Source organism: Amblyomma americanum, chromosome 4 (genome assembly GCF_052857255.1).
Source record: "Amblyomma americanum isolate KBUSLIRL-KWMA chromosome 4, ASM5285725v1, whole genome shotgun sequence".
NCBI classification, from domain to species: Eukaryota; Metazoa; Arthropoda; class Arachnida; order Ixodida; family Ixodidae; genus Amblyomma; species Amblyomma americanum.
This window is the reverse complement of record NC_135500.1, coordinates 83,255,987-83,283,438: the sequence shown is the minus strand read 5'-3', so window position 1 is coordinate 83,283,438 and position 27,452 is coordinate 83,255,987. Positions and strand designations below refer to the sequence as shown.

At 45.5% G+C, this 27,452-nt stretch overlaps 1 protein-coding gene across 2 annotated transcripts; it reads right to left on the bottom strand.

Moving 5' to 3' along the window:
• Positions 1 to 363: 363 nt before the first annotated feature.
• Positions 364 to 26,843, bottom strand: Vha13 (V-type proton ATPase subunit Vha13). Of its 2 annotated transcripts, none has more exons than XM_077661179.1 (3): positions 26,620 to 26,843; positions 24,460 to 24,560; positions 364 to 668 (listed from the first exon to the last, which is right to left on the bottom strand). In XM_077661179.1, exons 1-3 carry the CDS (start codon positions 26,699 to 26,701, stop codon positions 495 to 497), a joined length of 357 nt encoding a protein of 118 aa, XP_077517305.1. In that variant the 5' UTR covers positions 26,702 to 26,843; the 3' UTR covers positions 364 to 494. The 2 variants fall into 2 exon arrangements, with proteins under 2 accessions (XP_077517305.1, XP_077517303.1); XM_077661177.1 differs by lacking the exon at positions 26,620 to 26,843 and adding an exon at positions 25,676 to 25,862.
• Positions 26,844 to 27,452: the final 609 nt, after the last annotated feature.

Genomic DNA, 27,452 nt, shown 5'->3' with positions numbered 1-27,452 from the left:
CGTGAGTGGGCAATCAGCCTGCTGTCAAAAGCTTGCAGAGCACTGCAGAACTGAGAGGGGAGATGCACTGTCATCTGTAATGTGTGGGTCAGTTTGTGGCTTCACAATTTTTCTGTTGCACACAGCAGTGTGGCACCGCAGCGGGCCAGACTTCGGTGGGTGTACTTGGCTCATAGTAACCCTCCAGAATATCATTTTGTACAAGTAAAATTTCAGATTCTGTGTCAATGGACATACTGCAATGCCGCTGGTGTACAATTATAACAGTTACCCACACAGGGAACATTAAAGTGAACACTGGGTGTGGTTGTATGTTACAGACAAAGCTGTAAGAGACATTGTGTACGCAACAACAGGCCAGCATAATTGGGGAAAACAGTTTTTACTCACTACACACACAGACAGAAGCAATATACCCAAATGGGGGGGAGGGCGCATGGAGGAATGTGGCAGAATGCTTGCGTCCTCTCTTCAGCAGTAGGCAGTGTCTGAGCTCACTGGGCAGGCCGGAAGTTGCGGTGCACCTGTGGATCGATGTCGTATACCAGGCTAAGCAGTTTCTCAATGACTGCCTTCTTGTGCTGTGCCACAAGCTGGTTCATCTCGTTCATCTTCTGACGGGTCTCCGCCTCTATCTTGGCTGCAATGTCCTCCTTGGAGCCCATGTGCTGCACAGAAGGAAAGTGCCTCTGATGTCAAGCCGCATATTGGCACATACAATTTCAGAGAGAGGCATGTGCTTTAATGCACTTCTACAATGTTGCTTTCAAGTAACAAGCAGATAACACTAAGTTGTAAATTCTCAAATATAAAATGGAAAATTCAAACCAGGGTCCTCCGGCACCTGTTACTAGTCATAAAACCTTTCTAATGGTTTCATACATGGACACATACAGCCACTATGAGAGGCACTAGCATCTAACAATTAGAGGGCAGCTAGCAGCCATTCTGCCGTAAAATAATCTGACAACATGGAAGAAAGGGCGGTGTGTTAGGAATGCCATAATGAAAGTGACAATTAGTAAAGTTACGCAAACAGTGAAATAAAATTAGACAGCACAAGTTATCAATTGATTCTGGACAGAACAGGCATAAAATAGACAAATTTAACGCTTTACAAGAACTTTCGTACACATACAACATGACAAGAAGAGGTCTGTGACCTCTGAGGCTATAGACCAGAATACGATACTCTCGCACCGGAACCGGCTCGCATATACTCTGAAACTCTGGTATCAGGCACCATCTTCTGTCGGGCTGCCAAAACGCTACAAGTTCCTTTGCACCATGCACAACAAGCGAGCTTTGTAACCCCTCAGAGTGCTTAAACATGTGTGTGTCATCCTCCTGGATGCACAAGAAGTCATCTAGACACCCCTGCTTTGTCTACGCATACATTAAGAGCCAGAGGAAAATTAGCAGCAAGGTTGTGGGGCCCTGTGTGCAATGTGAGTGACTGTCGAGAGTGTTCAGCCTGCATAGTTTCCAAACTGGCGTTAAAAATGCGGACCTGCATCAGATATGGATTGCTGTGGTGCATAGAACAAAATAAGATGCAAGTACGAAAAGCACGAGTAAGTACTATGTTTGAAACGATCGATTTAGCTGCACGGCCATCGCAATACGTTTAGCATTCAGTGACTGTTATGGGAACATGCACGCATGCTCTGAGCATTCAGGACTGGGTGAACAAACATCTCCTTTGTGAACTTGGAGGTCTGTTTCCTTCCTGCGTGCCGCACTGCCGCTCTCCTTCCTGTGGACGTTGCATGCACTGCAGCAGTGCCCCACTGTATACACGAAGTGACGGCTGATTGGGGCTTTCGGCTCATGCCAATCTCGAACCCACGGTGCTTCACGGCCTGCACCCATCGTAGTAACCATAACACCAAGTGAAACCCTGTGCCAATGCTGCTGTTCGGCCATGCAAGAAGGACAAGTGCAGCCCAAAACTACAGCTATGGCTTTCTGTGTTTACATGTTAGCAGCATTGACCTATGTGCTCACGCTGAAACAGCACAGTGGCTTGCAGTATGACTGAAAGAAGGCAATGAATTTGGTCAAGTGGGGCAATCTGCCATGAACCCCGATTTCGTAATATCGTGGCTACAACCGTAATTCGTGGCTCTCAACAAGTGCCAGCCTCAGTGCGTTTGCGAAAATGGCTTCACAAAACTATATCAGACCTGCTATCTGCACATGTATTCCTGCATTACCGTGCAAAGGGCAGGCATGCAGACGAACACTTTGTAGCAATGCTATCTGCATTATTGCACCGTGCCACTTCGTTTCATGAACTTTAAACACATGGTTTAAGAAAACCGCATGTGAAGTTCTTGCTCTCAGCGGAGGCATTAGCCCCCAGTGAGCGTGCTGCACACACATGAAACTGCTACTCAGCAGACTTTATAGTCATAAGATGTGAAAGGACTGCCGACGTCAGCAGGCTACAAAACAGCGCAGAATCCCGGAACCCCCCAACGATGACATGGCAGCAGTTGATGACCAAAGTGTGCAGGGGTCTCCATACTCTCCAAGTTTGGCAGGGGTCTCCAAACTCTGACAACACTGTGAGCTGCTTGCACACCATAGACATGGAGCAGGATCTGTCACCGCCACTGGAAATGTCGAATCGCCACCGACTGTGTCCCACCCACCGGATTCGTTCAATGCTCCTCCCAGAGTATCTGCTGCCTTGGCAGATAACTCTACAGCATCTCTGCTCTGCTTCAAGGTGAACCAGTTATCCAACCTGACAGCTGTTCTCTTGTAACCCTTGGACTGCTAATGGACGACACATACCGGCCTTTTTGGTGTGCTCCAGTGGAACTGTAGAGGACTCTCCACTAAAGTGGGAGAGCTCCTGCTACTGCAGGAGATCAATGCTTTGCCAGAAATTACGGGCTTCAGTGGTTCAGTGGAACAACTATTATGTGCACATTGCTTCCCCTCCAGGAAAGGCGGCAGTGTATGTTGACACGTTTCCCTCATGTATGCCTCTCTCCGGAAGCCTGGTGCAACTCATACCAGGAGGTGGTTGCAGTTGCTGTAAAATTACCCAAGGCATTGTTGTGGTGGTATGGCAGTTTTTTCCTAAATATAATGCGTTACCTCCCTTAGCTACCGCTTCTAACTTTGCGTTGTGTTGTGTGTTGTGTTGGGTTTTATGGCACATAGACGGCTAAAGCCATCATGCGCCAAACGCAAGGTATAGAAAATTGTCTTGTGCCGGATTTTATATGACAGAAATGAAGCGGTAGTGTAAAGGACCTAAAATGTTATTTCACACCATCTAGTAAAGGTAAAAAGCAGAATTTTTCGAAACGGCCAATGGCAAAAGCTTTAAAAAAGGTCAGGTAACCTCAGCGGCCATCCTTCGTAGAGGAAGGAAGTCAAGGCCCCCAACCAATGAAATACACACCTCAGCATTCTTCTCAGGAATGAGAAAGTGGCTGAGGTGTATTAAAGAAAAGTGAGGCATTCACAGTTCATTAAGACAACCAACCTCTTGTAAAAAGTTAAAAACATAAGAAATGTCAACAATTGCATTATCACTCAAGAGAATGCTGGGTGAAATGGAACGCATTGATTATAAAATTGACTAAAATACTTCTTTCTTAGCTTTTCTAGGTTTGAACATGTAAATAAGGTATGGTTTAGTGTGAGCTTGTCGCCACACCTTTCACAAACGGGTTTGGCTTCTTTTGTAAGTAGTTGTGTGTGTCAAGTGTGTGTGTCCTATGCGAAGGCGACATAAGATTACTTCAGTGAAACGTTCCTGGTGTCTGCATGACTTCCATTCCCCCAAGGTGGGCTTTATGAAGTGTAGTTTGTTGTTAGTTCATTATCCCACTCTTTCTGCATTCTTTAATTTGTTATGTATGAAATTCATGCAGTCTTTAAAAGGTATGTTCACATTTTTGATTCCACCATTTTGAGCTTTTACTGCTGCTGAGTATGCTCTCTCGTTAACCTCTATGCCGACGCGGCTTGGGACCCAGCAGAACCTTATCATATGTCCTTGTGTTGTGACTTTTTCTATGCTGTGTATGATGTGGCCTACTAAGGGTTCAACTGCACTTCTTGACTGCAGCGCTGTGAAAAGGCTGAGGGAATCTGTGTATATTATACTGTTTTCGATGTTCTCATGTACTACTTTGTCCACAGCCATACACACTGCATAGCATTCGGCAGTAAAGATTGATACATAACTTGGCAATCTTACTATTTTTTCCCATTTCCCCTGCACTACGGCACTTCCAACATGTATCGCTGTTCTAGAGCCATCTGTGTAAAACTCAATGTAGTTTGAATATTTCTCTTTCAAAGCCAAGTATTCTTGTAGTAGAAGTTCATGTGGTGTTTGTTTTTTACGAAACTGTGTTAGTGTGAAGTCTCAAGCAGATGGAAGACAGTATCATGGTGGCAATGAATCGTGCCACGGGAAATTTTTGGTAGAGCATCTAGTATTCCGAATTCATGACATGCATCTTCAAAGTGTAGTAACAAAGGTTTGATCGATTGTGGTTTATTATTGAACAGTCTTCTAGATGTGCACTTGGTAACTATGGGGTAACAAAGGTGTTTTGGTAAGGATCTTACATTTAGGACATATGCACAGGTAAGTATTGCTCTTCTGTTTTCAAGAGATGGTTCGTTTGTTCCTGCATATAGACTATTTATGGGGGATGTTCTGTATGCACTAGTTGATATACGAAGACCCAGGTTATGTATGGGATCCAGTTTTTTGAGGTATGATGGTCTTGCAGACCCATACACAATGCATCCATAGTCCAAAGTAGACCGTACTACAGAGCGGTAGATCTGTAAAAGGCATAACCTGTCGGACCCCCAGTGTTTCCGTGAGAGTACCTTCAGCATATTTAGGGATCGAGAAGCTTTCTTTTTGAGGGTGTTTATGTGGGGTAAGAATGTGAGCTTTCGGTCAGAAGTTATGCCTAGGAATTTATGCTCTTGTTTTACTTGTAGAACACTTTCATTCAAGTGCAGGGTGGGACCAATCTGCACGCCTATTTTCAGTGAGAAAAGGACAGCAACTGTTTTTTGTGGAGAGAACTTAAATCCGTTTTGGTCTGCCCAAGTCACTAGTTTGTTCATTGTAAGTTGTATCTGTCTTTCGCATGTTGATAAGCTGGAAGATGTGCATGAAATTTGTAGGTCGCCAACATATACCGAATATATGATGGTCTTTGGAATTACAGTCAAACCCACTTATAACAATACTGCTTTTAACAATATATCGGATATAGCAATGGACAGCTGCGGCACCGTCACCTTTGCAGTGTTCTATGGTAAAATAAACCACTTATAACAATGCTATCATACTAGATTGTCGGTTATAACAATTAAATGTAGTCATTTGGAGCCAACCCTCAAAGAAAAAAACTCGCAAACGCAGCTACCACGCCAGCCAAACTACACTTACGGCGCAAAAAATGCGCGCACGTATGCGGAGCCGCCTGCACAGGGGCCACAGCGGCTGCGAAAAGATCACGTGACGACGCATACGAGGCGAGGCGCATGGGGTGAGCAGGAGAAGCTTGTATGACTCGGAGGAGGAGAAAAGACGGGCAGTTTCCTCTGGGCAGAGGTGGAGAGGGTAGGGAGGCGCTTCCTTTTGTTGCTTTTGTATCCACGCAGGGAGCAGTCCATTCTGACGGTGCGCCGCCCGTTGAAAACGTGTCACGGCATTTCAGCGTGGGCTGCCCCATCTTTCCCACTTTCTTTGGCTCCTGCTTCACGAGCTGCACATGTTCCGAGGGCAGCGTACAGCGTCAAAGCACGTGCGTTGCCAGCGTGGTTTTTATCATCTGCCACCACCGGCCTCGGTCCTGCTAGTTCTGCAAGCCCATCGGATTCCTCCCCAGAGTTCAACAATGGATGAATCTCCTTCAGGAAGCGCAGCCAGCGTGGCTCTACCGGATCAACTGCCGCAGAAGAGAAAGCGAGCGGCAATATCTTTGGAAATGAAGCGGAACATTTTGAGGGAGCACCGAGGTGGTGAAAAAGTGCAACTTAGTACGCAAGTACGGCCTGTCACAGCCGACGGTTTCAACCATTATCCGCAACGCGCTCAAGATGACTGAAAACGAATGCCATGCTAGTGCTGGCCATGCTATGGAGGACGGCTGGAAGAGGATTCGGCATGGTGCCTACAAAGACGTGGAGGAGGCACTGTATCAGTGGTTCCTTAGCGCACGTGCTATGAACTTGCCAATTAGTGGCCCGATTTTAGCGGAGAAGGCGAAGCACTTTGTGTATCTCCTTCAAAACACCGATTTCCAGCCTGGTGGTGGCTGGATTCAGCGCTTCAAGGAGAGGCACGGAATCATCTACAAGGCAGTCATGGGCGAGGCAGGGTCGCTCGATGTCGACGCTAGACTGAAGTGGTTGGAAGAGACACTGCCGTACATCCGCGAAGCATATGCAGACTGGGACTTGTACAATGGTGACGAGACCGGGCTATTCTTCCAAATGCTTCCGTCGAAGACGCATGCACTCAAAGGCGATCCCTGTAAGGGCGGCAAGCAGAGCAAATTGCTGGTGACCGTTTTCCTCTGTGCGAATATGGATGGCAGCGGCAAGTGCCCCGCCTTCGTAATTGGAAAATCTAGGAATCCCCTCTGTTTCCGTGGTGCCACGCGGATTCCAGTTCGTTACCGTCATAATAGGAAAGCGTGGATGACGCGTGAACTTTTCCACGAGTGGCTGTGCGAGTTCGATCAGCAGATGCAGCATGAAGGCAGGAAGATGGCGTTGGTCCTTGATAACTCTACTGCACACCAGACTGCCCAGAAGCTGTCGCATGTGAAAATTTTCTTCCTGCCGCCGAACACGACTGCAGGCTTGCAGCCCATGGATGCAGGCGTGATTGCGTGCTTCAAGGCATTGTATCGCCGGCGTGTGTTGAGCAGGCTTGCTCTTAACCTGGACATCGCTGTGCGTGAATGCCGACCCGCTCCAGACTAAGATTTCGCTCCTGATGGCTGTTCAATTCATTTTTGGGGCATGGGCAGAAGTCAGCTCCTCCACCGTCATGAATTGCTTCCGAAAAGCGGGCTTCGCCGGGGATATCAGTGACGCGGAGTGTCGCGAAGCTCCTGCCGATGAAGCGATTACAGAACTTTGGTCTACTGTGTGCGGTGATGACGGCGAAGCAGACGGGCTTGAAGTACTCTTGCACGCCGACGATGCAGTCACCACAAACGAAGAATTGACTGACGAGGCGATTGTTGCAGCAGTCACCGGCGCGGAAGACTATGACAGCAGTGATGACGAAGATGAACCGGAGCCTGTACAAGCTGTCTCTCATCAGGAGGCCTCAAGAATGATCAAGTCAATGCGGGACTTCATTTTTGCAAAAAAACCTTTCACTCGGACATGTCCAACATTTGGATGCCCTCCGGAACGATGTCAGCAAGATTGCCACGAAGCAGTTGAAACTCACCGATAAAGTGTTTGTTTCAGCAAAGAAGTGAGAAGTGCAAGTTATTTTGCCCTATTGAAATGCTTTCAAGTTTTTATGTTTTCTTTGTTTTCGGGCACTAAGGGATTTTTCAAGCTCAGAGGCAGCCGCAACAACCTACTCGTATTTTTTACAATGCCCCTTTCGGTGCCACCAAAACGATGCCTCGGCGGAGCTCGCATGTCACTTGCCGTCCGTGACCCCTCTTTGCAGTTGTTATGCTTTTTTTTGTGCAACCCGTTTATAACAATTATCGGTTATAACAATGGAATTTTCGTGGCACTTGAACATTGTTATAAGTGGACTCGACTGTATTCGCGATATTGAGTTTATTTTTACAATAAAGAGTGTGGTACTTAGAATACACCCCTGCAGTACGCCATTTTCTTGGATGAATTTTTTCGAAAGCGTGCAATCTAGACGTACACGAAAGTAACGGTCAGGGAGGAAGTCTTTTAGACAGTTTAGCATCCTGCCACGGATACCTAGATCTGTGAGGTCACGAAGAATTCCAAACCTCCAGGTGGTATCATAAGCTTTTTCCAAGTAAAAAAATTCTGCCAGACAATGCTGTTTGTGTATGAATGCTTCACGGACTGTGTTTTCAAGACTGACGATATACTCGTTTGTACAGCATGCTTTTTTAAATCCACATTGGTGGATATCAAGAAAATTGCGCGATTCAAGGATGAACATTAACCTAATATTTAGCACACTTTCAAAAATTTTAGCAAGACAACTCGTAAGTGCTATTGGCGTGTAAGTACCAGCCGAAGTTGGCCGTTTTCCAGATTTCAGGAATGGCACATCAACGGCGTTTTTCCACGCCTCTGGCATTTTTCCAGACTGCCATATTTTATTGAAGAATTTCAGAAGAGCTTCTGCAGCATCTTCGGAGAGGTGTGCAAGCATTTCATAATGGATTTCATCTGGGCCTGGTGCTGTCTATTTGTCGGCCGAAAGTAATGTACGGATTTCTTGTAGTGCAATTAATTTATTGTAATGTTCAATTGCACTGCCACTGGTCGGCAGTTGTTGTTTTTAAGTTGTGTTCTTGTACTTTAAAAATAATTGTGTGCACTGTGAGGAGCTAGAAACTGTGGCGAAGTGTTCCCCTAGTTTGTCGGCCTGTTCGCTAATGCTTGTTTGTGTGTCCGGAGCTATTAGTAAAGGTATTGTGAAAGGAGTAAAGCTGCCATTAAGTTTGTGGACTTGCTCCCACATTTGTTTCGATGTAATTGAACTATTTATGGATGACACATAGTTTTTCCATGAAGTTTCTCAGCATTGCGACGTATGTACCGTGCTTTTGCTCTCGCCTTTTTAAAATTTATGAAGCTGTCGTGTGTGGTGTACCTTCGAAAAGTTCCCCAGGCTTTGTTTTGTTTCTTTTTTGCTTCTCTGCACTCTTGTGTGTACCAGAGCTTATTATTTTGTCGTACAACTCCTGACGATTGAGGAATGGCTAGACGTGCAGCTGCAATGATGCATGTAAAAAATTCATTTAGTTCGTCAATGCTAAGATTATCAGAAAATATTTTCTCCAGACAGGCCTTTTCTTGAAATAGTGGCCAGTCCACTAAGTGCAGCTTCCAACGGCGTGGTTTTGTTGGGATTATTGGTGGTGGTGATGCAAAGTTAGTTACCACTGGAAAGTGATCACTTCCGTACGGGTTATCAAGAACATTCCACTTAAAATCTGTAAAAATGGATGGAGAGCTAAAAGACAAGTCTATGTAACTCATCTTACCCGAGGATGAAGAGCAATATGTGGGTTTGCCTGTATTAAGCAAGCAGACGTTGTTGCACAGAATAAAATCTAAAACCCGGCCTCTAGTATCCGTCTGTTCGCTCCCCCAAAATGGGGAGTGCTCATTAAAATCTCCAACTACGAGAAATGGCTCTGGTAACTGATTAAAAAGTGCTTCTAGGTCATGGAGTGTTACTGTGAGACATGGTTGAAGATACACTGTGCATATGGTAATTGTTTTAAAGCTAATGACAGTGACTACAACGGCTTAAAATTCGTCTTGAGCTTGATTTCATGCGTTGCAACACCGCTTTGAACTACAACAGCAATGCCTTTAGGGAGCCTATTCGCCTACTCACGGTCATGGCGAAAGACTTTATACTTTTTAAAAATATTTTTGTGTAAGGGTCCCAAATTGGTCTCCTGAAGGCACAGTGCCACAGGAGACAGAGAATGTAAGATTTGTAGCATCACCATAGTTATTTAAAATTCCACGGCAGTTCCAGTGGACAAGAAATGCCATTACAAATTTTTAAGGGGATGTATTCAGAACCTCAGATCCCTCCTTGTTGAGGGCCTGTTACCGTGATTCCGTACTGGTTATCAAGAATATCCCACTTAAAATTGGTAAAAACGGATGGAGAGCTGAAAGACAAGTCTATGCAACTCATCTTACCTGAGGATGAAGAGCAATATGTGGTTTTGCCTGTATTGAGCAAGCAGATGTTGCACAGAATAAAATCTTCTAAAATCCGACCTCTAGTGTCTGTCTGTTCACTCCCCCAAAACGAGGAGTGCGCATTAAAATACCCGACTACCAGATATGGCTCTGGTAGCTGCCTAAAAAGCTCCTCTAGACCTTGTAGTGTAACAGTGAGATGTGGTGGAAGATATATAGAGCATAAGGTAATTGTTTTAAAGCTTAGGACGGTAACTGCAACGGCTTCATAATTCGCCTGGAGCTTTATTTCATAGATTGCAACGCCGCTCTGAACTACAACAGCAACGCCTCTAGAGAGCCTGTTTGCTTGCTCACAGTCACGGTGAAAGACTTTATACTTTTAAAAAATATTTTTATGAGAAGGTCCCAAGTTGGTCTCCTGCAGACACAGTGCTACAGGAGATAGAGAATTTAGGATATCTGTTGCATCACTATAGTCATTTAGAATTCCACGGCAGTTAAAGTGGATAACGAACGCTATGATTATTTGGGGGGGGGGGATTGTATTGAGACCTTATGTCCCTCCTTGCTGAGGGCCTGTTATTAAGGTTTTTTCTTTTTTTGCGATCAAGAGAGTTCCGCCTCCGCAGCGGTAGAGGTGAGCTCTGACTTGTGTCCATCGCCTTGCTGGAGGCGTTGGGAGTTCCGCGGGGAGCCCGCGGGCAGGGAGGTTGTGGGCTTCTCCCAAACGGGAGAAGCCTTGCGGGCTGCCGACTTGGTGGCCGGCGGGCCTTTTTTAGGGGGTGGCATAGCAGCTTTCGCTGCATATGCCAGGGGCATGGATGGCCCTGCCTCAGCCTCACTAGGCATGAGCTGGGCAGGTGCCGAAGGCCGCTGTGGTATGCCGCGCCCACACACCACATCGGCGAAGTTTGTACGTGCAGTGAAAGGGAATGTGCCCCAAGTCATTGCGTAACGCTGTCTTGCCTCTTTAAATGTTATATTTTCTTTGGTCGTTATGGTAATTATTTCATTTTCTTTTTTCCATGCAAGGCACGACCTTGAATAAGCGGCGTGGTCGCCTTCGCAGTTTGCGCAGCGCGGCGCAGCATCGCAGTCGTTTGATGATCATTGGAGGCACATTTGGCGCAGGTATCACGGCCGCGGCAGCTTTGGGAGCCATGGCCAATCCTCTGGCATTTAAAGCAGTGTCGAGGGTTAGGTATATACGGACGGACGGAGATTTTTGCATATCCTACCTCGACTGACTCCGGCAAGGTGCAGGAGGCGAAGGTCAGAACCAGGTGCTTTGTCAGAATTTCCTTGTCTTCTTTACGGATTTTGATTCTGTGTACATTAGTCACATTCTGATCTGACAATCCTCTGAGCATTTCTTCTTTGGTTAGTTGCAAGAAGTCATTGTCAGAAATGACACCGCGCGCTGTGTTTAGAGGTCTATGTGGAGTCACGGAGACAAGGATATCACCAAAAGTTTCGATGCTTGCCAACTTTGAAATCTGAATGATATCGATCAGTTCGAGCAAAAGGTCACCACTAGCTAGTTTTGTCACTTTATACTTAGGGCCCAGGGATTCTGCGAGAACTTTGGATACTAGAAACGGGGATATAAGTCTGGCTTTCTTTTCTTTTTGTTCGCTATGAACGATGTGGTACTTTTGGAAGGTAGTTTTCTTTTTGCTGAAAAACTGAGAGGTGACATCGGTCCGCCCTCTGATCATTTGAAAGGAGAGAGGCAGCCATAAAAAAGTGTGTTCTTCGGCCATGGTGCCAGCCACCCACCATGGAGCCCAACAAGGGGACGGGACAGGAACTTGAAAACAAGCCCTGCCCACGCCTGCTGTACACCACTGCTATAACCAAATATGGGCAACTCAGGGTAGTTACGCCACACAAAGTTAACCCTTGCCGCCTATGAAATATGTAAGAAAAAAACGAGAAGAGAGGAGGAGACGCTTCTAACTATGCACGGATTCCAGTACACGCCGATAAACTGCCAACCTCAGCTAACGCTGAGGGTATTGCGAGTCCTTTTTCTATGCTTGAGTTGCTTGCAGCAATAAATGAGGCTAAATGGAAGGCATCGCCTGATCCAGATGCCATTCTATATGAGGTATACAAGAACCTGAGTTGCGTTGTCCTCCTCCAACTTCTCAACACCATTAACAAAGTACGGCTAGATGGCTCTGTACCTGCGACCTGGAAATTGGCCACTCTGATCCCATTTCCAAAACCAGAGAAGCCACCAAAAGACCTTGGCAACTTCCGGCCTATTTCCCTAACACCAACACTGTGCAAGCCACACGGCCACCATGGTGGTTGGAGCACCATGATTTCTACCACCCCGCCTAAATTGGCTTTCCGTCCGTTGATTGGCACTGAAGATGGTTTGGCTGTCTTGGCGTCACAAGTTCTGTCATCAACCCATAGCCACAATATACATACCGTCCTCACTACGGATATCAAAAAGGCTTATGATAACATAAGCCATGCTGCCATTTTGGACTCTATTGACATGCTGCATTTCCCTCTTTGAGTATGCAATTTTATAAAATCCTTCCTTGAAGGCAGAAGATTTGCCACATGTTCAGTGGTGACTCCATAGGATCATTTGTCCCTGTTTGTGGTGTGCCCGAGAGCTCTGAACTGTCACCAACGCTGCTTAATATTGCCTTCATTCCCCTTGCATGGCACTTATAGACCTCCTGCATGTTTGTAAACAAACAAGGTGGCGCTGCAGTCGCTAGCGAGCTCGTGGTAGGCAAAAGGTCGGGGAGTGGCGTCGCGGATAGATGTTGAGCGCGGGTTTTCAAGGCTTGCAGGCGCGTTTCCAGTTTCTGCAAATCATAGCAATGGTCGATGCTTCCAACTTAGTAATTTGTTGAAGTACACGAGCTCGCGTTGGCCACGTGCGGCCTATAAAGAGAAATAGTTTGCCACTGTATTGTATATATGGTTAGTAGTAAACATGTAGAAAGCGTTCCTGCCGTTTATTTATGCGCTAGGCATGGAATAAAACAAGTTTTGACACTCTGCACTAGCCGGAATGATTTTACTTCGGGACAATAGTGAGGGGAAGTGCTGGCCTTGTTTCGTCGGAGCAGACATGCGCTCATCGTCTGCTGACATACGTACGTGTCGCGATGTGCGAAAAGTGGGGACAGCGTCGTGTCCCTGATCTCCTGTCTCGCTTAGCGCTGTTTTTAGCCGCATGACCACGCACCAGCCAGGCCGACTTGTCCTCTTGTTAAGCTAGTCGATTTGGTGAAAATTTTTGATTTCTAGAATTATTTTCTTTCCTAGCCCTGAAGTCTAGTTTCGTGACGAAAAATTATAGCAAAATATTGAGTACAAATTTATAAATTGCGCTTTTAAGAAGTGTGGTCGTCAAAAATTGTGAGGTAATTTGATTTCAGTGCCACATTTCTTTGACCAAAGCGAAAGCGAAGATGCCATAAACGAGGGAATTAACTTCAAGGTTCGTTTTGTGACCTCTCACATTTTCTGCGACTGGATCACTCACCTTCGTAATTCGCATGAAAATCAAATGATTCCATTTGTCGCAAACTATTCCTGGGACGTTGAGGAGCGTAAAAAATCTTTAATTTTTTTCCCTACACGTGCAGTACTGTGTTAGTTATTTCTTGTAAGAAACGTTTTTCATGTAACTATGCATGCATAAGTACTGATCATATAGAAAAAGAACTAATCGCGTCATCGTACAGAACAGGGCTTTATGTACATGCTGGAATAAAAAAACTGCGCACTATCTACTCAATTATTTTCAGACCTTGGGGGGACTTGACGACAGTGTTAATTATAATTACCCAGAACTGCAGCAGGTATAGCTATAAATAAAAGTAATTACTGAAACTAGCGTAGGAATTTCATATTTGCACCAAGTTTAGTTACATATCGCATGCATGAATAACGAAAACACTTTTCATTGCCGCGTCAATCTCGCCACGTGTCTATTAGTAGCACGCCTGCGGCTGCTTCTTTCCAAATAAGCTTCGCGATCATGTACTACCTCATGAAACATGACACATGCATGATGCAATGAAAAAGCATATGGCGTTTAGCACACTTAAGGTACGCTATTCTAAGCACACCAACGCGACCGCGCAAGTTTGGCACAACTTACCAGACTTCTTTCTACTCGAATGAAATAATTATGTCGTCATATCAAGAAACAGTTTCAAGTAAATATTAAATGTCATAAAACGCGCCATTAAAACATGGTGTGCTATTAACAAAAAAACGCATTCCTTGGGGGCGAGTGAACCTGTCGGCGCCCCGTGCACTCCGGCTCAAGGTGATAAGTACGTGTGCAGCTGCATATGTCTTTTTTTTCCTTGAGCAATTATCAGCCTACTATCCTGAAGTTCAAGTGAATGAACGCAGTAACTTGCATGCTATTAAGTGCATTGAGTGGCAGTGCCTATCGACTCCCAGACTTCGCGCTTTACTACCGTGGCCCAATGCCTGTTAGCCAGTTTTCGAATGCGGAATTTATGCGCGAGAAACATATCGAGGCTAATTTAATATTTTTTATGCTACTACGCGGATCCAGCAGTGACGCAGCTGGTCAATACATGCTGCTTCTGCAGTGCACAGGCTTGAAGCAGCCGCCGGTAGCTGCGGCAGCAGCGGTAGGCACGGGCAAGCGGAACCTGTTTTGCCTACCATGCGAAAGTCGCTGCTAACATCAGCACCACCGCATCTTCGTGACGTCGCGGGGTGAAGGAGGTCCATATGATGTCCCTGACGTTAAGTTTTTGCTGTACACTGATGACATCACGGTGTGGAGCACTCACCATGACTTGTCTCGAGCGGCGGCCCTACAGTAAGCCTTAGATATTGCCGCATGCAAGAAGATGCCAATGATGACGAATGGGTCTACGAGCACAAGGCTGGAAGAGGAAGAAGCTGAGGGAGGTCGCAACCAGTCAAAGTTTCAAAGCCCTCGCTACCGCTACAACTACCGACCGCAACCCATGATTCTGACGCCGCTGTTCACATTGACACTGCCGCACTACTACCGAAAATACCGCCTACATTACCGCCGAAAATACCGCACGAGAAGAGCAGCCCCAATGACGAAACTGACAGCGCCGACCTTACCGCACTTCCGCCGCAAATGCCGAAAGACACGAGCAACCCAGACATTATTAGCGCTGACCTCGCCGTTTGATTTGATGGGCTGGAGATACATGCTCTGGTGGATACCGGGACGGATTTTTCAATTATTAGCCAAAAACTGGATGACACGCTGCGCAAAGTAAAAACCGAATGGACTGGGCCAGTAATAAGAAGTGCTGGGGGTCAGCTACTGGCACCGACTGGGAGGTGCACTGCCCGGATAGGAATAGGAAACTCAGTGTTCGTTGGCAGTTTCGTTATTCTCTCTGACTGCTGCAAAGACCTCATCTTGGGCTAGACTTCCTGCGCCTTCATGGGGCTGTAATCAGCTTTCGGAACGTCGTTGCCTTCGCTCAAAAACATGAAGACCTGGGTTATGCGGAAGTACCACTGTTGCCCTTACGCATCACCAATCCAGCCATGATGACCAGACCATTGAAAGTTTCTATGAAGACATGGAATCGGCAATGAATAAAGTAAAATCACACTACACTGTACTGATGGGCGACTTCAACGCGAAGGTGGGCAAGAAGCAGGCTGGCGAAAACGCGGTAGGCAACTATGGGATAGGTTCTAGAAACAGCACGGGAGAGTTATTAGTAGAATTCGCAGATAGAAATAATTTACGGATCATGAATACCTTCTTCCGCAAACAAGAGAACAGGAAGCGGACCTGGAAGAGCCCCAATGGTGAGACTAAAAATTAAACTGACCCCAATGGTGAGACTAAAAATTAAACTGACTTCATACTATGCACTCACCCTGGTATTGTGCAGGATGTGGAGGTTCTCAGAAAGGTGCGATGTAGCGACCACAGAATGGTAAGGTCTCGAATTGGCTTAGACTTGAAGAGGGAACGGAAGAAGCTAGTGAAAAGGAAGTCCATTAACGAGTTAGCAGTAAGAGAGAAAGTACAGGAATTCAGGATATCGCTACAAAACAGATATTCGGCTTTAATTGTGGAAGACGATACTGATGTTCATACAATGAACGATAATCTGACAGCCATCATTACGGAGTGCGCAGTAGAAGTAGGCGGTAGGACAGCTCGACAGGATACCGGAAAGCTATCTCAGGTGATGAAAGATTTGATTACGAAACGTCAATGCATGAGAGCGTCTAACCCTACCGGCAGACTAGAACTGACAGAGCTATCAAAGTTAATAAATAAGTGCAAGGTAGCCGACATAAGGAAGTTTAATATGAAGAGAACCGAGCATGCTCCAAAGAACGGAGGTAGCCTAAAAGCGGTGAAGAGGAAACTAGGCATAGGTAAAAACCGGATGTATGCGTTAAGGGGGACGAGGGTCTTTAACTTTTTTACTTATGGCTAGAATCTCATGAAATTCTGCACACAGATGTGTTTTTCTGTTCTGATTCCGAAACTGTAACCATAATTGAGCTGATGGTATTAGATCAAAACTGATGTTACAAATTCTAGAGCATAATTAGGGAATTTCTTATGTAGTTTTAATGGACTTTCTCATGGAGTTTTGTTGCATTTAAATGCATGAATTGACAGCCAAACAGTTCCCATACCCATAGAGTAAAAGGTCACAGTATATGACACTCCAACTCATTAAGCTAATTGCAGACCGATTTATATGTGGCCTCAACAAAAAAAAGTAAGAATGTCATAGGGTACCTTATTTCTTTCTGAAGAAAATGGTACCAAGGTTATTCTTGTGAGACAAAATGAAGTTATCAAAATCCTGCGTAAGGCTGAGGGGATCAACCAAAAATATGAAACTGAGAAAAATGCATTTGAAGTTTGACTATATGTTTTAAGATGAATGGTCATTAGCATCACTGTTATATTTCCCACCAAAAATAACATTTCTAATTTCCAAAACTGCCTTCGGATTCTAAATATGCCAGCTAAAACTAAAGCTATCACAGGTAACCCAAGGACAAGATGGCATAAGCCATTAGGAATTCAGCAAAATTTGTGAACTTGAAAGCTAGCCAAGACAGTGGCAATACTTTATTAGTGCCTTGCAGTTATTTGCATAAGGGCTACAAAAGCTTAGTAACTAAACAGTTCTTGTCCATGAAGATGGTGATTTGCCCCTGTCCCGGGCTGTAGTCTGGAGTGGTTCATGTTGGTGATTTACACCTGTCCAGGGCTGTAGTCTGGGGACCTGTCTCTACAGTGCCTCCTAGAGAGACCTTTTTGTCTGCTAAAGTCTGTTGTTTTCTTCTTCAGCCTTCACTGGTCCTTTTCAAGGCTGCGACGAAGGATGTTGCAATCTGCAGTGTGACTGAGGCTGTGCTGCAGACTTTGCACCCATGCCGGGCTTGATCATGTCTGCGTGTTCTGTGCGCGCAGCGATCTTCTCCGCCGTGTAAAACTCAGTGTCGTGTCGACAAAACGTACTGCGACCGGGCCTGGATTCTAAAGTAAATTATTGATCAGGCGTTGGAGAGGACGACGCTAGCCGAGGCTCCAAATAATCTTCATCCAGCACGATCGAACATCGCACAGGCGACGAAGCAGGCGACGCTCGCTGTAACTTCGAACAATCCTCATCCGGCATGGTTGAATGTAGGGCATACGAAGAGGCAGGCGACGCTCGTGGCTGCAAACAATGATACGGCACGGTCGAACGTCCCGACGTCGAACTGTGCTTCGCATTGGGCAGACGACGCTTTCTCCAGTATGTACTATGCGTTGTCTTCTTCCAACATACCGTCTCCCGACATCAGTTACTTTGTAATGATCAGTATGCAACGTAGGAAAAAAGAATCCGCAAAAAGGATTGAGAAACTGCTAAGCGAGCGCTACGCAAAAAGACACGCGGTCAAATGTGCGAAGTAGTAACCACGATGGTGGGGGAAAAAAAAAAGAACGAACAAAATGGTGCACCCGTTGCGTCGGCCAATGGTAGGCCTCGGACGAGAGGCTCGCCTCGTGTGTGCGCCCTCCAGCCAATTAGTGGTCAAGAAAAGGCCTTCAGAAAACTGGCTACTGCGGCCGTTCTCATTGACCGACGCTATTTTGAAGTGCAGCAAAATGCGCACAAAGAAACAAGCTACAAAACAAGCCCAAGATGGTGCCAATCGGCCGGCTGCTTCGCCCGCGGCACGCACGGGAAGTTCAAACAAATTTCGCCCGTTTCGGGGCATTTCGTGGCTCCCGTGATGTCTTGAAAGTCGATTTTGCCGTATTTCCCGATTGAATTCAGCGTTAATTTTTCTGAGGGCAGGTGCTTGAAGGTACAAAACATTTCGAAAATGCGTTTTTCTCAAAGCAGATTTTTTGGCCCTATTTGGCCATTCTAAGACCCCTGTCCCCCCTTAAGAGACAAGGAGGGCTATGTCATTAGCAATATGGATAAGATAGTTAAAGTAGCCGAAGAGCTCTATACAAATCTGTACAGTAGCCAATGTAATCATAGCGTTAATGAGAGAGACATTAACGCAGAGCAATGCATCATTCCGCCAGTAACGAAAGAGGAAGTAAAGAAAGCCTTAGGAGCAATGGAAACAGGAAAAGCAGCTGGGAATGATCAAGTAACAGCAGATCTGTTGAACGACGGAGAGGAGATCGTGCTAGAAAAACTAGCCACCCTGTATACGCAATGCCTTATGACCTCGACTGTACCAGAAGCTTGGAAGAATGCAAACATTATCTTAATTCATAAGAAGGGAGACGCCAAGGACTTGAAAAATTACAGGCCGATCAGCTTACTATCCGTTGCCTACAAAGTATTTACTAAGGTAATCGCTAATAGAGTGAGGGCAACGTTAGACTTTAATCAACCAAATGACCAGGCAGGCTTTTGTAAAGGATATTCCACAATAGATCATATTCACACTATCAATCAGGTGATAGAGAAATGCGCAGAATATAATCAACCTCTATATATAGCTTTCATTGATTTCGAGAAAGCATTCGACTCAGTGGAAACCTCAGCAGTCATACAGGCATTGCGTAATCAGGGGGTAGAAGAGCCTTATGTCCAAATACTGGAAGATATATATAGCAACTGTACAGCTACTATAGTCCTCCATAAAGTCAGCAATAAAATTCCAACAAGGAAGGGCGTCAGGCAAGGAGACACGATCTCGCCAATGCTGTTCACCGCATGTTTACAGGAGGTATTTCGAGGCCTGAATTGGGAACAGTTGGGAATAAGAATAAATGGAGAATACCTAAATAATCTGCGATTTGCTGATGACATTGCCTTGCTGAGTCACTCAGGAGGTGAACTGCAAATCATGATCAATGAGTTAGACAGGCAGAGCAGATCGATGGGTCTAAAAATTAACATGCAGAAAACCAAGGTAATGTTCAACAGCCTAGCAAGGGAACAACAGTTTACAAGTGGCAGCGAGGGCCTGGAAGTGGTAACGTCTCCTTAGGGCGGGTAGTGACAGCTGATCAGCATCATGAGAAGGAAATAACTAGAAGGATAGAAATGGGGTGGAGCGCATACGGCAGGTTCTCCCAGATCAAGAATGGCAATTTACCAATTTCCCTCAAAAGAAAAGTGTACAACAGCTGTATCTTACCGGTATTCACCTACGAGGCAGAAACGTGGAGGCTAACGAAAAGAGTTCAGCTTAAGTTAAGGACAACGCAGCGAGCCATGGAAAGAAAAATGATAGGTGTAACGTTAAGAGACCGAAAGCGGGCAGAAATAAAAATACACATGGACTCTGATTTACGTATCACTCCGCCTATGGCAGAGCGGCAAGCCACAACGGGACTGGCTGACGCGTTGGTTGACTGCTCCTACCTACCGCGTTGAGTTAAAAAATAAGGCAGGAGCCGGGACGTTTAATCCAATCTAATTAGGGCAATCAGCCACATAGGACAAAAATTCGAAGTTTCTAAGAATGCCCGGAACGTGTAGATAAGAGTTCCCACGGTAAAAAGACGAGTTCAGATTCCTCTTTAGTGCACCTTTAAACAGGGCTCAGTGGGATCTTCTGGAAGCCATCAATCGAGAGCCTATGTGAACCATCACTTGCCTTCCCCGCATCACACAGATCATGGCACTTCAAGAGAAGGCTCGGCTTAACACACAGATGAGCTGGTGCAGCAGCGCCGTGATACTCACAGCCTTAAGGCCACCGTTTTGCACTCACTGTGAGCACTCCAGACTTATGCCTCATCACACACCATGCTTTTGCAGCCACCCTCAGTTCTCCCTCCATGGGACTTTGTGCAGCTAAGCAACAACAAACCTACTGATCTACATCGACCAACTTCATCTCATGCGGCATTGTCCCTTCGCAAGCGAATTGCGGAAGAAGATATCCACTTACCCAGCGGCTCAACCATTATATAAGCAGATGCCAGCAACCAGGGCTGTGAAAAACAACTACAGTTTACTGTCCCTGCAAGCCTGCCCTTAATAAGGCGGCCAGGTTTCAATTTGCGAAACCTCCTTCTTTCTGTGCTGAGCTGGTTGCGATCCAAGACACACTTCACTCTGTAGCTGCCGTTACCTTACTTCCTACTGCCCGCATCGTGATGTGCACCAACGCCATTCAAGCCACACGTCTATTCGGATGAGTCACTCGCAGCCCAGAAATCTGCCAGAATATACATAGTCCGGCAGCTTGCATCCCGCAAGCCATTCAAATTGTGGGTCCCACGTGGCCTGCTGAGTTCACAAAGCTCTGCATATTCTGCAACGCACCTGGCAACCCTACTCACATCAATGCATCAATTCCTCAGTATGGATGATGCTATCCTCCTTCTCACAAGAAAGGAACACCTCCGGCACAGCACACGTCCTTTCGTTCCCCCATGAGCGATAACCCTCCCCCGCGGTCTTTCTTGTGCAAAGATGGTTGTGCTTCAGAGGATCTTGGTCAGGGTGGCCCTCACTCCTGCAGTCACTCGGACGTAGCCTCGCTTTCGCCACTTACATCCCCGCCCAGGAAGTCCTGTCTGCAACTCGCGAAATACTGAAGCTGATAGTCACCGCTTGTTGTGGGTTTGCCCGGCGCTGTTCACCACCAGGCAGCAGCGGGACTCCCACCGAACAACCCATCCTAATATATTGCTTGGATAGATGGGCCACATCATCGCTCCCTCCTTACCTTCATTAAATTGGCCCACCTCCTTTCATTCATTTAACACCCACCATTTTTTTTTCTTTCTACCCTCCCAACTCCTTTTATGCCCTAAGGCAATAAATAGAGTCATCAAAAAAAAAAAAGTCTTTTTAGAGAGTAAAACCAGGAAACAAATCCAAATTGGGTTTCGAAACCCAAGAGAGAAAGCAAGCTCTGAATTTCGTCCTTCAGCAAATGCAGAGAGAATATCAACGGCCTTGTGTCCAGTGACGTCGAACACTCAAGGTTGCCTGCAGAAATCTCCCAGACTGAGGCAGTGAAATGGAAAATTTTAAAATTCATTTGCACTGCAAGAAGACATCACCTCACTGCAAAATTTGGCACAAAGGACCCAAAAATTGCAGAGAACATACTGTGAAAGTTGCAGTAAAAACCTAGAAAAAAATGCCAGAGTTGCCCTTTAAGATGGGTTTTTAACATCCTAGGCATTGCAAACACACGGATCCAAATAGGTAGCCAGCATACCACAGGCTGATCAATCATCTCAATGGCAGCCATACTGGGTTTCCTGTAGTGGCCCCTTCAGTCATGAATGATGCGAATACAGGCTGAAAGCACGCTTATGAGGTGGTCTACCAACTAAGTGCTTAGTACGAGTAAGGCCCTTCGTATTCAAGTAAAACCTGTTGCTCTGTATTCTTGCAGCTCGTGTGAGCTTTAGAAATACCATGCTAAACCGGTATTTACCTGCAAACCTCTGTTTATAAATTTCTATTGCTTTAAATTTGTATTGCCACTGGAAACAGCAGGACTAGGCTACGAAGAAAATGGCAGCAATTCTAGAACCATTTAAGCAAGGCCTCTAGTTAACTCCTGGTGATCCAACAATTGTTATTCGCCTCCTGAACACCTTTCAGACCTTCCAGGTGAAGGTGCAGGACACAAGTTGCATCAAATGAAGTTCCTAATTGCTGCCTTTAAAGGGCCGCAAAAAGGGGTGTTTCAGCTTGACTTTAAAATGCTTGCACTATGTAAAGAACAGGCCACCGAGCATCCATGCCGCGTACGAGACCTCAAAAGCGAACGGGAAATTTACAATACATTTTTAAAAACTCCCGCTCTCGCGGCGACGCGCGGTGCCAGGCTTTCACACGAAAACCTGGCAGACGACGTCACGTCTTGCAAAGGACGTCAGAAGCCGAGGGTTATCATTGGTTCACAGCGCCAAATTCTTTCAGACATCACGCGCTACCGCGGCTGCAGCCACTCCACGCGTGCCGCAGCTGGCGTAGGTAGGGAAGGGGCCGAGTGAGCGAGGCCGGCTGAGGAGCGTTGCTGTTTTGGCGTGCGAGAGGAGAGGGAAAGGCGCGAAGACGCGGAAGTTCAAATTTTGTCTGCATATAACCCAGCTTCCACAAAACGCATTGAAACAATTCTTGCTGGGGGATAATTATGAACCGTCGTCTTTTAACATCCCAAACATATCGCAGCCTTATTGAGACCCCCTTTCTGGGTCCCTTTAAGCTGTTGTGCATGCGTGAACAGGGAGCTGCAATGCTCAAAAACAGTTTTCATAGTTCAGGTGCATGCGAACAATTACTATGTGTAATATGTGAGCATAAATTTTAAGAAAAATAAAATAAAGAACATCCAAGGTAACTGAGCCACTTTTCTGGTTAACTCTTGCAGCGTTCTCCGAGTGTTACATATCAGTTTATGAAGAACATGGCTTAATAAACCCTCTTTTGCTGTAACCAAACTTTTATTGCATCTTTCTGTAATCCAAGAATTTCATGCCTCATGGCAAACAGAAAGCTCAGTTATTTTTCTTATATCACAAAAATAAGCCCCCCCCCCTCCCCCCCAAGAAAAGAAACCAGAATGAAGGCCAAGTTTCCAATGAAACTTGATTTCCACTCAATTCTCAAATAACATTATGCATGTTTTTGCTTCTCCAAAATCTTAAATATACACAACCAAAAAATGGACCGTACATATGAACGCAAGGCATGCACTCAGCACTGTACTGCCTGCTTTGCAAGAGTGGACAGGCCCTTTAAACATTTAGCGCACTGACAACAATCAACCCCTAAAACAAAGTCAGAATTATGAGGGATGGTTTAGGGGTTAAGAAAGTTAGGAGAGTTCATATATACTCATGATTCACAACAGTGCAGCAAACATGGACAGACAGGAGACTTAAACAAAACAAGTGTTTAGGGATTTCTTCAACAGGAGATCCTTTTGTGTGTGCTAAAGCAAAACATGATAGTACTGTGAAAATAGTAATGGTAACCACACCTAGGTTATTTTGAAAATCAGTGTATTCAGTGTCCAAAGCCAGCACAACACCTCGGGGATATTTGAAAGGAAAAATTAGCACAAACTTCAGTAGGAAATGCATGCAACTTGCCACACAAGTAGGGCAAACTTTTTCTTTCAAATTTTAATTTTTTTTAATTCATCATTTTCGTATAATGCAGTGCCTGGTGTGCCATTTGGCAATCAATGGCAAGAAATTTTGAGAATAATTTGTTACCACAATCAATTAAAATTGTATGTGCATTGCATTTGAGTCAACATGTCCAACTGATTAGATCCTTAAAAGAAGCACAGCAACCTCTCCCAATGTGCTGAATAGGCTACAATTTGCAAACAGGTTTACGGTTTATGGGGGTTTAACTTCCCAAAGCGACTGAGGCTATGAGGGACGCCATAGTAAAGGGCTCCGGAAATTTCGAACACCTGGGGTTCTTCAATGTGCACTGACATCGCACAGTACACGGGCCTCTGGAATTTCGCCTCCATCGAAATTCGACCGGCGCAGCCGGGATTGAACCCACACCTTTCGGGTCAGCAGCCGAGCACCATAACCACTGAGCCACCATGGCAGCCACAATTTGCAAACAGTAGCCATGTTCTCACTGACGATAACTGCATGAGTGCATCTGTTGTTTAATGGAGCGTCACTGCTTTGGTCTTTAAAAGCTTATGGGAAAATTTTGTCCTTTTTGTATCTTTTACATATGTACACCCAGCTGAAGCACCGATCGGAACAAAGTAAGTTGGTACACGTTAAAATTAGGAAACATTACCTGGAATGCATACAGTGCTGAGGAACTACACAGAACACAAAGTTCTGAATCAGTGTATCCTTATCCCTGCCTGTATTTCACCTGATGTTTCTCAATTTTGACATGTACACACAGTACTCAAATGCCCTCAAGTGGAACTGATGAAAAGTGTTTACAGTCCCACATTTTTCTTTCGAGGCTGCTACCATTAATTTGAAACTTGTGTGCACACCACACAGCTTCGAAAAGGATCAACTTGGTATGCCACCCAGGTAAGCACACGTTTGAAACATACCCTGGCCTCGTATTCCTTGAACTGGCGTTCCTTTTCGGCCTTGAACTTGCCGATCTCCACCTCAGCCTCATCCTTGGCTTGCTTCAGTCGTTTGGCCTTACCTGCAAAGTATCCAAAATTCAGTGGGCGCAATGAATCCTGTCAACGACCAACAACATGAACACAAAACTTGTAAGAAAAAGAAGCAAAAGATGTACGGGCACGGAGAAAAAAGTTGTTCGGTTTTACGCCACACAAGGAAACTATGCTGGGTTTTATGCCACACAAGGAGCTAGGGCTACCGTGCACCAAACACAAGGTTAAATAGGTCTGTTTTTTTCTTCTGAAGGATGTAAAGGTTTTTAAAATAACATACTAGTTTAATTTACTTGGCCATTTAAAGAACCTAAAGGAATATGTTGGGGTTAATGTCCTGAAGTAGGGCGTGGAGTGAGAAATGCCACAGTTGAAGACTCTGGATTAATTTTGACCACCTGGAGTACGTTAGCATGCACCGACACACAGGCTTGTTAGCATTTTACCTCTATCAAAATGCACCTGCAGTGGCCAGGATTCAATTCTGCAACGTTGAGCTCATTAGCCAAATGCCATAGCCGCTGAGCTACTGCAGCAAATCTCATGAAAGATGCACAAAATGTGCAATGGATGCTCTCCACAGAGTAATCTGGGGTCAAAGGATGTTTTCTTGATAAAACTTCTTTTCCTCACAGCACATACCGTTATGAAAACAAAATGTGATTTACTCTGACAGCTCTAGCAATTTACACATATTTGTTCATTCTGCAAGCAAATGTGTGTTAGGTGCATGTGCCGTTTACAATGGTGACTTTAAATTCACCTTCATTGAAGCATTCTTTACCCCTGCATAACTTCAACTCTCCTGTAATTGGCTTTACTACATGAAACTTTTATGTTCACTTTATTGCCCCATTCACTGCCATTTATCTCCATTTTGTAGAATGAGAAAGTTAAAGTAATAGTTCAAAGTTAACTGTCACATATCATAAGAGTTTTTTGTTCAAAGTACACAGGAGCAGGTTCTGAGGAAAGAAACACTGGTGGGGCTCTCGCAACACTGTGAAACCCACTGCATAGTGAGTTAAAGTTCCGTAACCACACCAACTCTTTTTTGCGCCACAATTAGTACAAATGATAGCGTGGCCAAGCAGAAGCACCACCTTACTTAAAACTCTGTCACAAGTGTCTAGAAACTTACACTCAGAGGCAGAGGAGAACGCCTTGCAAGTTTCGGGCACAAAACGACAACCTAAATTTCTGCACAAGAAAATCACTAAAAAGTGTACATTCCACTGGAAAGTTCTCTGCAAAAAAAAAAAAATCAATTTGACGTCACAACTAACAACAACCCACACTTTTATTCTTAACATGGTACTTTTTCCTCGCGATAGTCTTGTAACACTGAAACGGTGCCACCCTATCCGAAAATGAACGTCTGGCTGCCCTCCTCTCCGGTACCCTCTCTCCCTGGGAACTATGATCGCCCACAGTTAGGGCCAATAGGCTCGCTCTGCGCTAGAATCGCAGTCTACTACCCGCCAGGCCTGCTCATTTCAGAGCTGCTCAAGAAAGCGCTTCGGAGTTCATTTACTCCTGGGGGCTAGAGATGGGCGAAACCGCCGTAGTAAGAACACACTGTCATTCATAGTCACCAAAATTAAGCACGGCGTAAATCCGGCCATTTCGTACAGCTCCTGAACTGCTCGAGAAGATATCGAGGAAGCGGCAGAATTTTTTTTTTTCTCTCCCGCTGCTGACTGGGAACGCCCACCAAAAAAAGAAAAAAAAGTGCGAAAGCATCGAAATGGTTCACTGAATTCCGCTGGAGTGCTGCGAATACACGAATGCAGACAGTGCTACGTTTTGCACGACTAAACTACGGAAGGGGTTGAGATTTTCTTCGGCAACATCGTTACATATCGACATCCCACGAACGATGGTGACGGTCGCTGCCTACCGCCAGGGCTCACGGCGGCAAAATGCGCTGCAGTGTGCACGTTAAGGTTTCGCAGTGACGAACGGCAGAGTGGAGCAATACAAAAAGTAAGCCGTGGGCGCCAGAGCTGTCCGCAGGTGAGAAACCAAACCGACGGACGAACTCCTCACGTGAGTGTCCTCTCCGAGCGTCGGGGTCGGACCTACGTTTTCGGGCTTCGGCGACCCTCTCGGAGGCCTTCTTCTCAGCGGCGAGGAGCTGCTGGACCCCTTGGCTTTGGCTGGTCATGCTCGGATTAGCGCAGGGACACAGAGCGGCGCCAAGAAAAATTGACTAGAATCAGTCACAAGACCAGCGTCGCGCTCCTTGCCGAAAGCAGGCCGCAGTCAGGTGACTTAGTGCATTTGTGACAGTTTACACAGAGGCCTGCTCAAGCTGTCCGAGTTACTCAAGCATGTTACCTGTCATGTTATTAAAAAATCAACAAGATCTTGTTTATTGAAAGTGTTTGTTTTTAATAGCGAAATAATTTAAATGTTTATTTTATTGTATTGTTAGTTTTATTTTTACAAAATACAACATCTGTTGCCTCTGTCGCTCCCTAGAACGACGAGGCTCGTCACAGTTGCGCGGGCATTCGAACAGCTGTGTTCGCTTCGAGGCACAGCTCAGTGTCAGAAGACATTTCGACGGCGTGGTCCTGTTTCGAATGTGACGCGAAATGGGATTTTTTATGACATTCATATTAACGGAGGACGCGGGTTTCGGAAGTGAATTTTTATTATTTGTGTGTGTGTGTGTGTTTCTGTGTGTAGAGCGGTGAAATTTCGCTCATTGAATAAGGAAGTGCACTAAATAAATAATTACGAACTTTTACTCATATATCTTCAGAAGTTTTAGGATTATAAATTTTGACTTTCATATTGCTATGCTAAGCTTGCGGAAAGCCTGGCTTTACAACCATAGAGTTTCTTGCTGTTAATAGTAAGAAACTTATGTTTACAACGACACGGGAGCCTAAAGTCGCTCTTTAATTTTA

Coding starts and splice junctions, on each gene's coding strand:
- Vha13 (XM_077661177.1), bottom strand. CDS start 25,847: ATGTTAAGAATAAAAGTGTGGGTTGTTGTTAGTTGTGACGTCAAATTG. Junction 24,561..25,675: donor GTTCTCCTCTGCCTCTGAGT/GTAAGTTTCTAG, acceptor GATACTTTGCAG/GTAAGGCCAAACGACTGAAG. Junction 669..24,459: donor TCAAGGAATACGAGGCCAGG/GTATGTTTCAAA, acceptor CCTTCTGTGCAG/CACATGGGCTCCAAGGAGGA.